The 15462-nt window shown below is 49.4% G+C and overlaps 1 protein-coding gene across 8 annotated transcripts in view; it reads left to right on the top strand.

Moving 5' to 3' along the window:
• Positions 1-15462, top strand: part of LOC116954695 (sodium channel protein type 2 subunit alpha) — an 89615-nt gene that overhangs the window by 62556 nt on the left and 11597 nt on the right. For 7 of the 8 annotated variants that reach the window (XM_076052574.1, XM_076052573.1, XM_032975394.2 and 4 more), the window contains 2 exons: positions 5811-5933; positions 14930-15208. In XM_076052574.1, the coding sequence (XP_075908689.1) occupies positions 5811-5933; positions 14930-15208 (402 nt within the window). The remainder of the gene's footprint in view (positions 1-5810; positions 5934-14929; positions 15209-15462) is intronic. The other variant, XM_032975396.2, reaches the window with a different exon arrangement.

Genomic DNA, 15462 nt, shown 5'->3' with positions numbered 1-15462 from the left:
ACCCGCATAGAGCGAGGGAAATCTGTACAGTCATCGGGGGCGCGGTGGCACCGAGCTGGCATGAAATTAACTCCCACCGTATCGCTCACTGTGCCGAGTCGCCAGATTGCCGGAGATCTTCCCGGAGCTGAGTGCGTCGCGGTGTGAGGTGCGGAAGATTCTGCCGAACTTCGGGATTGGACCGTGACAATGACTATGCTGATAACGATGATTGTGACGATGATTGTGATGCTATCTACGGGACCCTTTTGTCGGTATTAAGATGCTAAAAAAAAAAGGCTTTACCCCTGTTTGGAAACAATATGGGAGGTGTTAAGATGCTAAAACACCAAATAGACATTTATTACAAGGCATCAAGTCTGCATTAACCATGCATACTTGTGGTAAAACGTGCAAACACATATGCTTTAATAAATTCATCAAAACGGCTGTCTCTGGTGTAGGCCAATCAGTTTTTAAGGACAATGCGTACATTATCAAATCATCGTTTGTTTTCATGATTCGCTTCAAGTATGCGTGGTTAATCAGAATCCGATTCTGAATCTTTATTGATCCTGGAGCTACGAAGCTCTTTTTCACTGATGTCCAGCAGGGGTACGGGGTTCAGCGAGTTACAACAACAAACGATACAAGCAACACAATAGGAGTGCTAAGTATAGAAAAGCTAAGCAGGTCACTCAAACATTTGTAACTTTTGATTTTATCAGGCAAGGCCCCACTGAGCGATTCGCTTCTTTTTCAGAACCGACCTGGCCACAAATGAAAGCTCAACGAAATTTAAAGCAGCCAAATAATAAAAACAATATCTAAACACACGTTGATTCTAAATATGGTGGGAAAAACCGGAGGACTCGGAGAAAAAAATCCACACGACCACGGGAAGAGAGACACAGACTCCAAATATACAGCAGGCATCAGGGTCGGGATCGAACCCCCAACCTCCAGCACACCAGATGAGGAGGATAATATCACACCACCGTTGCGCCCCTTAAAAAAAGTATAGAGGTTCAAATTGCTTAAGTACATCAGTTCCCGAGCTTGGGAAAGGCAACAAAACAGCAACAAAAACAGACTACACCAAGACAACAACACACAGCACCTCCATACAATTCCACATTAAAATTTAACTAACAGTACAAGGATCATATTTAATGCAGACTTGATGCCTTGTAATGGGTGTCGATTTGGTGTTTTAACTTCTTAACGCTGGACATCCGTGAAAAATAGCTTAATGCGTTCATCGAATTCCTCCTCCAGTCTGATTCTGAACACCTGTATTGTTGCCAGATTGTAACGCTGATGCCGCTGTAGTGGTTAGGCGTGGAACGATTCACGTGTCACCGAGAACGCGACGACGATGGTGTCCCATGGTCCAAGATTAATGACAGCGTGGCTGGCGGCCCAGGGGACGGAACTCATCCAAGAGGGCGGTCCGCCGAGGGGAGATGGAGCGCGCCCGTTTAGCCCCCTCTATTCGGCCGAACAAAAGCTGTTTAGGCATGCGGTGACTGGGCATGGGGACTAGATGACCCAGCCAATGCAGCCTTGCCTGCCGGAGGAGCTCACCGATGGGACTTGGTCCAAATCTTTAGAGCATTTATGAGCTCCTCACACAATCCATTCTGGTTAAACCCAGGATGGATGGTAGGCAGGCCAGCCTAAATGTTTCTAACCGGCAAAGATGCTCCATTATGGGGGGTCCACGTTTACCAAGCGTAGAGAAGGGATGGCATGACTGTGGCCAAGAAGACCTGATGCTTTGTGTGGAACGACAGACCAGGTAGCTTCCATACAGCGTTATGCAACCGATGAAAAAAATACGGTCATGAGCACACTGCCCAGGTATGGGAAACTCTCCACTCTCTCCACAACTGCCCCATCACCAATTGGGAGTCGTGTGGGTGGTTGTCCAATGGTACAAAATACCCTGGCAGGTGCTTAGTTTTGGTGGGGCTGATGGTAAGGCCCCACCTCTTAGTGGCACGCTCCAGGTTCATCAGTAGTGCCTCCAACGCCTCCTCTGAGTGAGCAGCGATTACCAGATCATCGGCATACATAATATGGTTGACCAATAGGGAGCCATCCCTTGACCTCACCCGGGCATCGATCAGCCTCCCATTGCATCTGTACAATATGGAGATTCCCCCGGTACAGCTATTGAAGGCTTCACGAACTACGTGGTCAAAATAGATGTTAAATAATGTGGCAGCCAGAGGACATCCCTGTCGCATCCCAAGGTGAACAGGGAATGGCTCCGACTCCCGGCCACGTAGTTTTACCCTGGTCCGCTCACCATCATGGTGGTCCTGACTGATCGTGAGCAGAGGGTCAGGGGCTCCGAAAGCACGAAGAATAACCAAGAGCCCAGGCCTACTGATGGTATCATAGGCCTTGACCAGGTCAATAAAGCAGAGATGCAGGTCTTGTTGGAATTTCCTACACCTCTGCTGGAGCAGACGGACAGAAAATATGGCATCTGTGCAGGATCGCCCTTTCCTACAACCACATTGGGGCTCCGCAAGTCTCTCCTCAGCGTGCCTGGCAAGGCGATGTTTAATAATCCTTTCCAGGACCTTTCCCGGCACACTGAGGAGTGACATGCCCCTGTAGTTGTTACAGTCTGTGCGGTCCCCCTTCTTAAAGAGGGGGACCACCAGGGCATCTTTCCAATCCTGCAGAACCCGTCCAGACTGTTGTTATGATGTCATGTAGGCCAGTCTGTGCACAAATGCCACCCACCCTCAGCATTTCGCTTGGGAGATCATCTCTGCCAGGTGCCTTTCCTGGTCTCAGACTCTGGATCGCCTTCAGTACTTCCTCAACAGATGGCACCTCAGCCAGCCACTCACAGGGGGTGACTTCTTCCTCCAATATTTGAGGCACCGCAGCCTCAACAGGGTCATCCCCACTTTGCCCCATGATGTTTTCCAGGCTGAGGGATTTCCCCTCCCCCAGGATCTCACAGAAATCCTCAGCAAATCTGCAAACCAGTACCTGGCGGTCAGAGATTAGATCACCTTTCTTTACCCGAATGATGGTAATAGGTGTGGCGCTGCAAGTTACTTTTTTATGGAATTAAAGAGCGATTTGTGATCGTGGGCCACTGAGGCAGATTCCATCTCCTCAGCATCCCGCGACCACCACCCATCCTTGCAGCGCCTCACGGCTCTCCGAACCTCCAAGCGAAGGCTGCGGTAAGCCTCCTCATTCTCTGACGTGGGATGCTGTGGACGATGAGTGGGCCATGTGGCTTTTTCTCAGTCAGCCTGAACACCTCCTCTGTCAGCCAGGGTCTCTGGGGAGATTTGGACCGTGTACCCAATGCAGCCATTACAGCTGCATGAGCCACAGTCCTAAACCTCACCCATTTTCCCTCGACATCAGGAGGAGTGGAGGACGATGCCAACCCCAGCCGCAAGCGATGATTCTCGCTTGCAACTTTCATCAGCTAGCTGAGACCAGGCCACTATGGGTTTGAATGAGGTCCTGGGTGTACACCCACCACCAGAGTGGAAGAATGGCAGGTGCATCTTACAGATGACAAGTCGATGGTCAGTGGGCAGATCAGCTCCACGGTAGGTCATGGTGTCAAGGACATAGGCCCGCATCCGCTGTTCCATCACTATGTAGTCCAGCAGATGTTCTTGATTAGACCTGGCATGCATCCATGATGTTGTGTGGATGCGCCGATGCCAGAACAGCGTGTTGGTAATTACAAGCCCATGGGCTGCACAAAAATCTAGCAGCCTCCTACCGTTGTTATTGAGCTGATCTGGCCCATGCCTTCCTATTACTCCAGACCAGGTGCCAGCAGCATGACCAACTCGGGAATTAAAGTCACCAAACAGGATGACTCTATCCCGAGGGGCCACTTTAGCTAGCACATGTGAAAGGAGGTCATAGAAGGCATCCGACACATCAACTTTGCCTGTATTCCTCCACGGATGTTCATTGTCAGTGGGGGCACAAGTAACCACGACCACCACTCCTCGCCTCTGGTTGATGGGAAGGCGAGCCCAAAGTAGCCTGGGGCTTACAGCTTCCCACACCTCACCGCCACGCTCCCACGCCCCCTTCATTCTTTTGTTCAGAAGAAGAGCCACTCCCTGTTGTTTGGTAGTCTCCTTCCCCGAGTAGAGGACTGTCCAGCCCTCATGGTGGCAGAAGCCAGAGCCGGTCCACCAGACCTCCTGAATATCAGAGATCCAGAAGGTATCAGTCCAACTCCCGACAGAGGAGTGTCAGCCTCCTCAGCAGTGAGCGTTCGAACATTCCACGTGGCCACCCGCAGTGGTTTTTTGCTGTTTCTGGAGGAACCCCGAAGGTAAGGATTCAATCTCCTGGCTCCGCCAAATGGGGTTTGGCCAGGAGACTTCATGGACACCTGTCCCCCCGAGGCCTCTAATTAAGCACAAGCTTAATTAGATTTTTATTCCGTGGTATCGTGGTCATTTACATGAAGGTGGAGGGGTTACCAGCCCCCATTTGGCCGCTGTGGTGGCTACAAACGCCATGAGGGGAATGGCCAATTTAAATTGGCCCTCGCCCCACGGCACTGCTCACCACAGCGTTGCCGTCCGGCACCAACGAGGAGGTAGGGGGTTTGTTTTGACGGACATGAATCTAAAAGCATTATTACACATACACGGTTCAAAATGAATAATCAATTTGAATAGGAAAATCGATGCATCATCGATCACCTGATGATGCAGAGAATTCTGGTTTGGTTGAAACCCACTTAATTTACTGCCGTCTGCTGGGTACCTCGCAACCCAGTGGGGAACCAGTTTGGTTTGCTTCTTGTAGATTCTGAAAGAAATTGAAAAGGCACCGTCGTTTGCCTCAAGATACATTTTCATTAGGTCGTGACGAATGCGATCGATTAATTTTGGTCACGTGACCGAACGCGATTAATCGATTTTAGTCATGTGACCAAACGCAAGCGATCGATTTTAGTCACGTGACCCAACATAATCGTTTCATTTTACAAAAGGTCACATGGCCGATGTGTAAGAGCGCGTGTGGACGGCACCAGTGCCATCGGGTTCGCGGAGTGCGCAGCCCTGCAGCGGCTGACGCTGCCATCGCCGCCGCGTAATCCCCCTCGTTCACGAGCCGTGCGTGGATGAGAATGCCGCGCGATGTCGTTGATTAACACCGCCGCTTTCTTTGCAGGGATGCGCCGAGAGCGAGAGAGAGCGGGAGCGGGAGAGGAGGCCCTGGTGTGCTGCGCGGGCGGCGTTGCGATGTCAATGTAACGCTGCGTGCCGTTCACAATCGATAACAGCGTAACAACAGGTGTTCGCACTATCGTTTGTTATTCTGTTTCGTAGGTACGTTTAATTTTTGTGGGTTAATTTTCTGGGCCTTATGGCCCCTGGCTGACCTCCGCTCCCCTCTCAGGCAAAACTCGACAGGGTAAGGACTTTTCACCTCCTTAAAAAGCACAGTCGTAGCTAGATGTTTGTCGTGGTGCTTCCTCTCTTATCCCTGCCCACCGACTCCGACTCAAGCTGTGTCCGTTTGTGTGCGTCGTGTGCCGCCATCCTCTCTGTCTCTTGGCCTCTTTTTGTTTAAAAACGACGACGACGACCAGTTACCCTGTGTACTTCTTCCTTCCTTCCTACCTTCCTTGCTTTCCAGGTTGCCCCGGAAAGGTGCGGCCTCCTATGCCCAGGGCCTTAAGCGAAATAGCACAAGGCCTTAATTCTGGCGCGCCATTTTGTGCTCAAGGCTGTGGGTGTTGGGCAGAAGGAATTCTTCCGATAATGCTAACGCGCTGGACTGTTGCTGTTTTGTTCTCTGTGTAGGTGTCTTTAGTCAGTCTTACAGCTAATGCACTGGGCTACTCGGAGCTAGGGGCTATTAAGTCCCTTAGGACTCTGAGAGCACTGAGACCTCTAAGGGCCTTGTCGCGGTTTGAAGGGATGAGGGTAAGAGCGAACCGTGACACGTCATCCTGCATGATACGACAACAACAAAAACCCGATTTGAATTTAAAGACAAAAGCGAGCGAACAAAAAAACATTTAAAGTAAAAAAAATCGCAAAAAAATACAAAAACATCCCCCCCTCCCCCGCTCGCCACTTTGCAGCGTCGCATGCGGGAATGGTGATCCATCCATGAGCAGGGCTGTCGGCTCGACCGAATGCGGTCTCTGTAAGCACACGATTTCTCCTGGCCCCCCGCCCCTTCTTCCCCCCCACTCCCCCTGCTCCCCCCGCTCCCACGCGAGCTCGCGTACCGCACCCCCCCCCCCCCTGTCCAGCACCGCTTGACTCCCGTCGTTCGTCGAACGAGGGGGGGGGAAATGGGAAGATGGGGGGGGGGGGGGTTGGGCGGGTGGTTTCACAGACTCGCAGCTTCCACGGGACTCCTCTCCGAAACGCGAGCGTCAAATCCTCCAGCAGCAGGCAACCGCCACCTGGCTCCCTGCTGGCTGCTTTTCCCAGATCAAGCCCCTGCGTTTTTGAGGCAGTGGCTGTTCCTGGGATAGTCCCATCAATTGAATAAGTACCCCCCTCCCCCGTTTTGTAAATTGTGTAATAATTATAACCACACACCCTCGCTGGAGACAACCTCGCTTGCATGTAGTTCTCCCCCTTCTCCTGGCGTCGTAAGATATTCCTCCTCCCGTGAGATGGCTCCACGGTTCTCCTACCTCGGAGGTGGTGACCAACCCCTCCTCTCCCCGGATGTTGACCCAACTGCCGTGTGATAACCCGCACGTTCTGAGTCGTCTCGCTCGGCGGCGATAGGCGCCGATCGACCGCATCCACCGGCACTGCGGTGGCTAGATGTTAACTACCTCGCATAGTATACAGGAGGTCTTGGGGTCGATCCCGACCTTGACGCCTGCTGTATATTTGGAGTCTGCATGGCTCTCTCTGTTTTTTCCCTCCACATTTAGAATCAACATGCGTTTAGAGTATTTGGCTGCTATAAATTTCCACGTGATAAGCCACTTCATTGAGCTATCATTTGTGGCCAGGTTGCTTCTGAAAAGGAGCTACATAGCTCAACGGGCCTAACCTGGTAATATAAATAGCTTAGTTTAATTTAAATGATCGGTAACCCCCCCCCCCACCCCTGACGAGGCAAGGAAGGCGAGGGCTGGACCAACTGGTGGCTGCCTCCTGGCACCAACCTCCCCGGTGTGGGCGCGTGATTCTGTGAAACAACCCCGACCTGCCAAACCCCTTCTAAATCACGACACCCCCCCCCACCTTACTTGCTTTTGGGAGATGCTTCTCTCGATGGCGAGAATCTCTGAATGTTTCCCAAGGCTTGTTGCGACTCTGCTCTGCCCCCCACCCACCCCCGGAGTTCCAAACCTTCTTCCTCCATTCCAAGGCTGCTTGCGATCATTTCACGCGCCCTGCTCAGACAGGAGACAGGTCGTGGGTGAAAATGATTTTACATTTTATTTTTCCTCACTCCCAAAAGCTTCCTATTTTCTATTAACCCCCACCCCCTTGTCCTCCCACCCTGCCCCCCCCACCCCAAGCACCTCATAGATTTGAGTGGCGCACTGTTATTGTACAATAGTGAGAGGGGCCATTGTGGTTGGGGGTTAACGTTGTTTTGTAGAATTCCAGTACAGTTGGGCTTCGTGTGTCGTCTTGCAAATGGCCTTGGGTGCTTCCCTCCATGAGCGAACACTCGTTAACGGTTAGGTTTTTATTATTTTGATTTTGTTGTTTTTGCCTTTTTCTGTTTTGCTGAATTGCAATACCGTGTTTGATTGTGGGGGGCGGAGCGGTGTAGAATGCCCAACGTTCTGGTAGAGGAAGTGTTTGCAGCTTTTTTTCTTTCCGCTTTTTAACCAAATGCCATCTTGGTACACGACGAATGATAGGGAATCATTCTCTCCTTCGATTAGTAAAACAAAACCCTCGAGCAGAATGTGATTTGAAAGGAAGCTTGCAGAAGCACCGCTGTAACAGTCATAAGTAGCAGTACTTAACACTCATTTTGAAATTATAATATCGGATTGATTTATTAAATGGCCAGAGAAATAGAGGAAGGGGATACGCGAAAGGGGAATTTCAGGGAAAAGTTGAGGGAAGGAAAATGGCTCCGATTAAGTCGTGACATTTGAAAGTAAGGCACGGAGTTCATTCGTTGGGCACAGCAGCGTGGTTGTGTCCGGGTTAAAGGCGTGTACGGCATGGTCTACACCACAGCTGCTACGATGGGGCTCCGCGAATGGCTGCTGGACGTGGCTGTGACGACGGGAGTTCCTTGCCTCTCGTGTGTTTTCTGATTCGCGGGTTGATTTTGGGTCGGCAATGCAAACAATGCAACCGCTCGGTTTCACTTGCAGCCCACGGAGCCACCGTCATCATCTCTGCTGCTGCCGCCACCACCGTCACCACCGCCGCCACCACCACTGCCACCACCACCACTGTCACTGCCACCACCACCACTGTCACTGCCACCACCACCGTCATCACCACCACCTTCACTGCCGCCACTGCCACAATTACCACTGCCGCTACCATCACCACCACCACCACGGTTGCCACCACCCTAGAAGTTAAACCAAGTTTACTCAGCACTGAATCTATCTGGAATGTTCTGGAAAATAGGTAAATTTCAAAATATCACTGTCCTGGTCACAAAAGAAAAGTTTGTGTGAGGGCGTGCGCATGTGAGGGCGTGCGCATGTGGGGGCGTGCGCATGTGAGGGCGTGCGCATGTCAGGGCGAGCGCATGAGTGAGAGCGAGTGAGAGTGAGAGGACGAGCGTATGACTGCATGAGTGAGAGAGCGAGTGAATGTGCGAGTGAGAGGGCGAGCGAATGAGAGAGCGGCTGAGCGAGTAAGTGTGCGTGCACGGGGTGGGGGATAGTTGGTGGGGGGGGGGGAGTTCTGCAATGTTTTTTAAAGAGCGAGTTTTTTTTTGTCTTCAGAGGCGAAGCTAGCTATAGTTTTGGAGAGGAGAAGGCGTTTTTGTCAAATCCGTTGGCAGATTAAAGATGCTCCGGACCATAAGTTGAGTTCAAGGTTGATTTTGTTTAACCAGGCGTGAAGTCGAGAGAACCAGGATAGGGGCTTGAGCTGGGGGTTACTGAAATGGCTATTGCAACAGATTTTAAAAATCGCAACAAAAACCACTGTGTGATTTCTAATTAGTTTGTTTTTATCTTGGGTTAGATCGTCACGTAGACATGACATCAATGTTGAACTGTAGACCTCCAGCAACCAACAACGGCAGAGGCAATCAAATGAAAGTTGTCACACCGTGGGCAAAGTAACACGCGCCGATTGATCAAGATATCGGTAAAATTGGAGCAGGAGGTGGGGGAGGAATGTTGAAAAACGTAAGCAAGACTTTGCCAAACGTTATATATTTTTTGTATGAAAATTATCAAAAGATGTTGCTTTGGCTTTTCAACGTTCTGCCTCCTACCTCTCCCCCAGTATCGTTGATAAACAAAACAAATTGGCATGTATTTTTCCCACGACGTGACAACTTGATTGTGTGGGCGCCACATTGGTGAGTTGTTAACTACCTCACCTCCTACACAGGAGGTCATGGGTTCGATCCTGACCCTGACGCCTGCTGTATATTGGGAGTTGGCGTGTTCTCCCCGTGGTCGCGTATATTTTTCTCTGGTTCTTCCCCTCTATATTTAGAATCGACGTGCTTTCAGAGCATCTGGCTGCTATAACATTTCCAAATGATAAGCCACTTAGTTAAGCTATCATTTGTGGCCGGGTCGTTTCTGAAAAAGAGCTACATAGCTCAGTGGTCCTTACCTGGTAAAATAAAAATAACAAAATCTATTTGCTCTCTGTCGCTGGGTAGTGGAGGGCTATAGTTAAACAATTGACATCAATTGTGCTTCTGCGGCCGTCTGGAATGCTCCAGTGGCTTCCTAAGCAATGTTAGGAAGCCACTTGCAGCTATACACTTTTTAATCTAGTTTAAAGACTAATTTCTCTAGAACTGCTTCTTGTGTGCTAGTTTGTTATCCTTCCCCCGCACCTCCAATTAGCATTGTTGGCTACATACGGTGCAAAAGAAGTTTAATATACATACAATTTACACCGGACCATGATCTCACAAAAATGAAACTAATTATGAATCTCAATAATATTGGTCGTTAAGGCCTACGAAGACGATTTGGACAACTCAAAAATCACAGCTGCGATGTGATATCAGTGCGCTAACCACTGTGGCATCACTCCCACCCACCAAAACTTTACCAACCCAAAAACGGTTGTCACGTTTGTCATTAGTACGGTGTCGTGGTGACTAACACGGTTGAGATTTGGCACAACATGTACACTAAGTGGCAGGCTATGAGCACTTTCAGGTCACGTGCAGTGTCAAAGTGCGTGTGTTTATGATACACACAAACGCAACAACAACAGCCACCGTTCGCACACTAAGTGGCAGTGATGTCACCGCAGCGCTTGTGCCGCAGGCTAGGTACACTTTGATGCATTGACCGTTTTGTTTGATGGTTAGCCAAAAGCCGCTGCCAGGATGACCGGAATTCGCGTGATGATGGTTTATGCTCCTTGACGAGATCAGCAAGGTATTGGGGTTTATTTGTGGCGAGCACGTTGTGTGTAATTAGTGCGATCTTATAAATTGGATCATTAGTCTGTGACTGGGCGTCCTTGTAGTTTTCCTACCCATCTGGAAATCACTTGTCGCGATTGGTCGTGTAGCTTTGTTCATTGAGAAGTTAGTCTTCACTTGTTTTAAAAAGTCTGGTTGGACATCCGCAAACTGGAGGACTCTATAGAGGACTGTACCTGGGTAATTGCGTAGCGTAACATGTAGCGTGGTATTTACAAATCTAGAAGTTTCCTTTTGGTTTCTCCTCATTAAGATAGAGGTTATGATCCCTCTTGTCTGGCAACACTGGTATGGTCTGCTTGCCCACGAACTTGGGACAGTTCCCATGGAACTCTGTGCATGGCCCCTAAAGACCCCTAAAAGTGCTCACAATGTGCTTTGCAAAAACACTTTTTGTTCCTTTCTTCACTTTATCTTTAATTTGTATTATTATTGTATAATTATTGTTATACCTGTTGGCTTCACGCGCTTGGTTTTGTTTTCTTGATTTCTTCGTCCATTCCCGAGGCAGAGGATTTGTTCACAAGGGATGCAAACCGAATTGGGAGGCGATGAATGTTCGAGAAGAACGGACATCGTTTGATCCGTTCAGCTTGTCGTTATTGTGAGGCACACGCATACTTGTGTTGTCGCCGTGAATTCATAACGGCCGTGGGCAAACATGAGGCCGAACTCTGGTCTGCGTCGTCCATACTTTGTATACAAATCTATCTTTATTTGCTTGAATCCGGCAGTATTTGTTCAATGGGCCTGATTGATGAGACCCAGAGAGATCGAAACCGATCAAGAATCCACAAACAAATGCCGTTTTGTAAATTTTGGTGGTGGGAAAAGCCAATAGGCTGGTAGCCTGAAATATACTTTCATACGTGGAGGCGCAGAAGTGGAGTTCTGTTAATTATTCGCCCACTGTTCAAAGGCGGGTGGCTTAAAATTCTATATACACTCGCGTCAGGTAAAGAGAATTCTAAATGATGTGACGTTCACGATAATCTATTCAGATCAAATTTAGGGCGCCATGGTGGCGAGATGTTCACTACCTCGCCTAGTATACAGGAGGTCGTAGGTTCAATCCTGACCCTGACACCTGTACATTTGGAGTTTGCGTGTTCTCCCCATGGTCGCGTGGATTTTTCTCCGGGTCCTTCGGTTTTTCCCTCCACATTTAGAATCAACATGACTTTCGAGTATTTGGCTGCTCTAAATTTCCACGTGACAAGTGACTTCGTTGAGATATTATTTGTGATAGCCAGGTCGCTTCAGAAAAAGAGCTACATCGCTCAGTGTGCCTTCACCTAGTAAATTTTTTAAAAAAATCGTTTACGAGTGCAGTTTAAGAGAATAAAACTGGCTGGGCAGTGCAGTGGCGGGGCGAGCGTCTTGGTGAAACTGCGCGTGGGTGTCCGTGGTCGCGCCGTTGCGCAGCTCACCGATGCAGCGTCCGCATCGTGCCGTGCGTCGTCCTCTGACACAATGTCGTTTCGCTCCACTTACCGGTGGGAGCTTCTTCAGCAACTGAATCGAGTTGGGGGGATTTTTTTTTTATATTCTTTGGGAAGTGAAGGAATTGGCCTCCCACAGCTCAACTCAGTAAAAAGCTCTTGGCAAGGGGAGCGAAACGTCGGACCTCGTGCCAAAAACGGCGCGCGATACCAACGTAAAAACAGCATTGGAAGAGGGCGCGCGGCAGCGGCGCGACCGCGGGAACCCCACGCGCTTAGTAAGTCACACGCCCGGCCACTAAACTACGCCGCCCGGCCCCGCACCTTTTCTTTAAATCTACAATGAAAAAAAACAACCCACCCCGAATGCCTCTGTAAAGACGTCGCACCCTTTTGAATGGACGCAGTCGCCCGTCCATTTGTTACCGACGCCCGATCGGTCGCGAGTGGCTTGAAGCGCACATCGTTGTACGGCTTGCCAGGTTCACCCTCTTACTCATCGACTGCGTATTTTATATATCTATAACTGTGTACGGTGACTGAACCCCCCCCCGTGCCTGACCTCTTCCCCAGTGTGTCGTGCGTGTGTTGGTATATAGATATGTAAAATACTCGCACCATACTTGCTGTGGTAGAAGCTTGGGACGAGAACACCAGTCTCGGGTCGTTTTGGCCTCCCATCCGATCGTTTAAGAACGACGGTGTTGGATATTTTAATAAGAAACAACGAAAGCCGTGCTCGTTCATTCGCACCGCGCAAATGTTCAAGAAGCGTCTACTACAACAACGATGGTGAATAACTAATATTTAAATGTAGATTCCTAGAGATGCTTTCGAGTCCTCTCCTCTAACCCTCACGTTTTAGCTCACAGCATGCTGCTTCAACGTGCACGTGTGTCTGATATAGACAAAGATCCCCCATGTAGCCATAACATAATGTTGGGGAAAGTGCTGTTCGTAGACATTGAAGCAATTTGAATACATATATACAATTTACGCAGCGTGTGGTTTAGAGGAATCAGACTTTATATTTACTGTCTGTAGATATAAAGGGCTATACCAAAATAAATAAACTGAAATAAATAAACTGAAACTGTATATATACTACGTGTGTGCAATGTGGATAAATGTGATGTAAAAAAATCTGAGACTTTGCAGACGGCACTTTGAGATGTACCGTTTTTAGACAGCCAGTGCCGTTTGGCTTGGCGTTTTGGCTCTGCCAAACAAACTAAAAACTTCAACAAAGCTCACGAGATGATCTCAAGGGGCATGCTTGAGGTTTGTAGATATATATTTTTAGGAAACGATCGGTATTTTCCAAGGGCGAGCTTGTGACGAATTTGACATTTTAGGACGGCTGCCATAAATTTGAAGTGCACTGGCCTCCGCGGTTTGCGTTGGCCAGGCTCGGCGTTGGCATGTGTCGCAGGCCCCGTTCGTTCACGTGGCCGTATTCAGCCTCGACAAAATTATTTGCCACCTGCATCTCTGCAAAGTTTCAGCGATGGTAAATCAAACATGCTGCCTCAGGGCATGACTCCTGCCGCCGCCGCCACTGTGGCAGCGGCGATGGTGGTGCCGTGTACTGTGCCATGCGCACAGAGATGGCCCACCAAAATTATATTTCCAATTAATTGACGGATTTATTCCCGTAGTGCAAGAGGTGATCGTGAATTCGTGGCACACAGTCCATTTGGCTCAACGTTTCAAACGTGCAATTTCGTGGCGCGCAAATTGATACGTTTGCACCACTCACATTTTGGCACCAATTATTTTTTTTTACATTTTCTGGGGGCAAAATCCTTGCCGGGGAATTCATCTGGTATCAGGTTGGGACACAGCCAATCGTAAACAAAAATTAATAAGACATCCTTTCAAATAGTAATGATAATCCATTATATATATATTTTTAAAGAGGCCACTGCCCAATACATCGGCCAACAGTGTCATTTTATGATAGTGATAATAAAGAGTCTGTCATATCGTAATATCTGAAAGTGGTGTACATTAAAAAGTAATAATATAAATTCTAGCATAAGGTAGGGTTAACGATGATGACGGCAGCGAGGGATTTGTTATTTATTTGTTCTTTGCGGCCAGCATAGTCGCTGTATTAAATTGGGTGAAACGATAAATAAATATTGGAGCCGTTGAGTCGCCGGTACTTAACAGCTACTGATTACTGTTGGCTTCCCACACTGTGATACCAGCACAATCAGAGCTCGGGGCTTAATCGCAGCTTGTTTCTGACGATAATTTAGTTCGTCATTATAGTTTCATACAGCGATAATTGCCACCGCTGGACGAAGGGCCCACCCAGGCTGTTACCGGTTATGGGAATGTCATTTGACTATACTTCACCACGCTGGTCAATGCGGATCGGTGAATGTACAGTTTAGTTGATAATGATTAATAAGTTAGTATACAACTTTAGTATATAATTCCTACTAATATATTTTTTTCTATACAATGATAATCATGTGTAATGTAATTTCAGTTTCGTATGTCGCAATAATCATAATGATATATAATGGTAGTTTAGTATATAATTAGCGAGACTCTGTCTATGTGTAGAAGTGTCCCAATGTGGTGTCTCGTGAACACGCCCTCTGCTCCTCTGATAGGCTGGTTAGGGCCGCCCAGCATCGTGCGACACGCCATTGCTCTCCTGCTAAAGTCTCTGCCTTCTGCTTTTTCCCCGATGACCTTCCGACGGACGGACGGATGGGCGAATTCTACGGAACAACTGATGCCCACAACCATCTGCACCCGTCACCACCGCATGCCGCCGTCACCACCACCACGCTGCCGCCATCACGAACACGCTCTCCTACGTTGACAACGCCGGCACCACCGGCTCGGCTCGGTGGGCGGGGGCGGTGCTCCAGGTGGTGGTGAACGCCCTGGTGGGAGCCATCCCCTCCATCATGAACGTGCTGCTCGTGTGCCTCATCTTCTGGCTCATCTTCAGCATCATGGGCGTCAACCTATTCGCTGGCAAGTACTGGAAGTGCGTCAATACGACGGACGGCGAGATGATGCTGCTGTCGCAGGTCAACAACCACTCGGACTGCATCAACGTCAACTCCTCGGGCGACTTGCGCTGGGTCAACGTCAAGATCAACTTCGACAACGTGGGCTCGGGGTACTTGGCGCTGCTGCAGGTGGTAAGTTGGGGGGCGCGGAGAGTTGCAGAGGGAGGGTTGGGTGGGTTGGCGGCGCGCGTTTGGCAGTTTGTTGAGCAGCATGGAGGGAAGGCCCTGAGCCCATCCGAGTTCTCCCCCGAGGCCACCTGAGGCCACCGTCGAGTCCGGTCAGTGGAGGCAAGAGGGCACTCGTGGATAGTGTGAGATGACACGACAGTCTGTCACTGACCACGTCCACAGAGTGGGCCGTGGTCGCATTTGGCCCCAGGTGTAGA

This window comes from Petromyzon marinus, chromosome 56 (genome assembly GCF_048934315.1).
Source record: "Petromyzon marinus isolate PM22_M1 ecotype Great Lakes invasive population chromosome 56, UKy_Petmar_22M1.pri1.0, whole genome shotgun sequence".
Lineage (NCBI taxonomy): Eukaryota > Metazoa > Chordata > Hyperoartia > Petromyzontiformes > Petromyzontidae > Petromyzon > Petromyzon marinus.
Note: the sequence above shows the minus strand (reverse complement) of the source record. Positions and strands in the feature narration are given on the sequence as shown.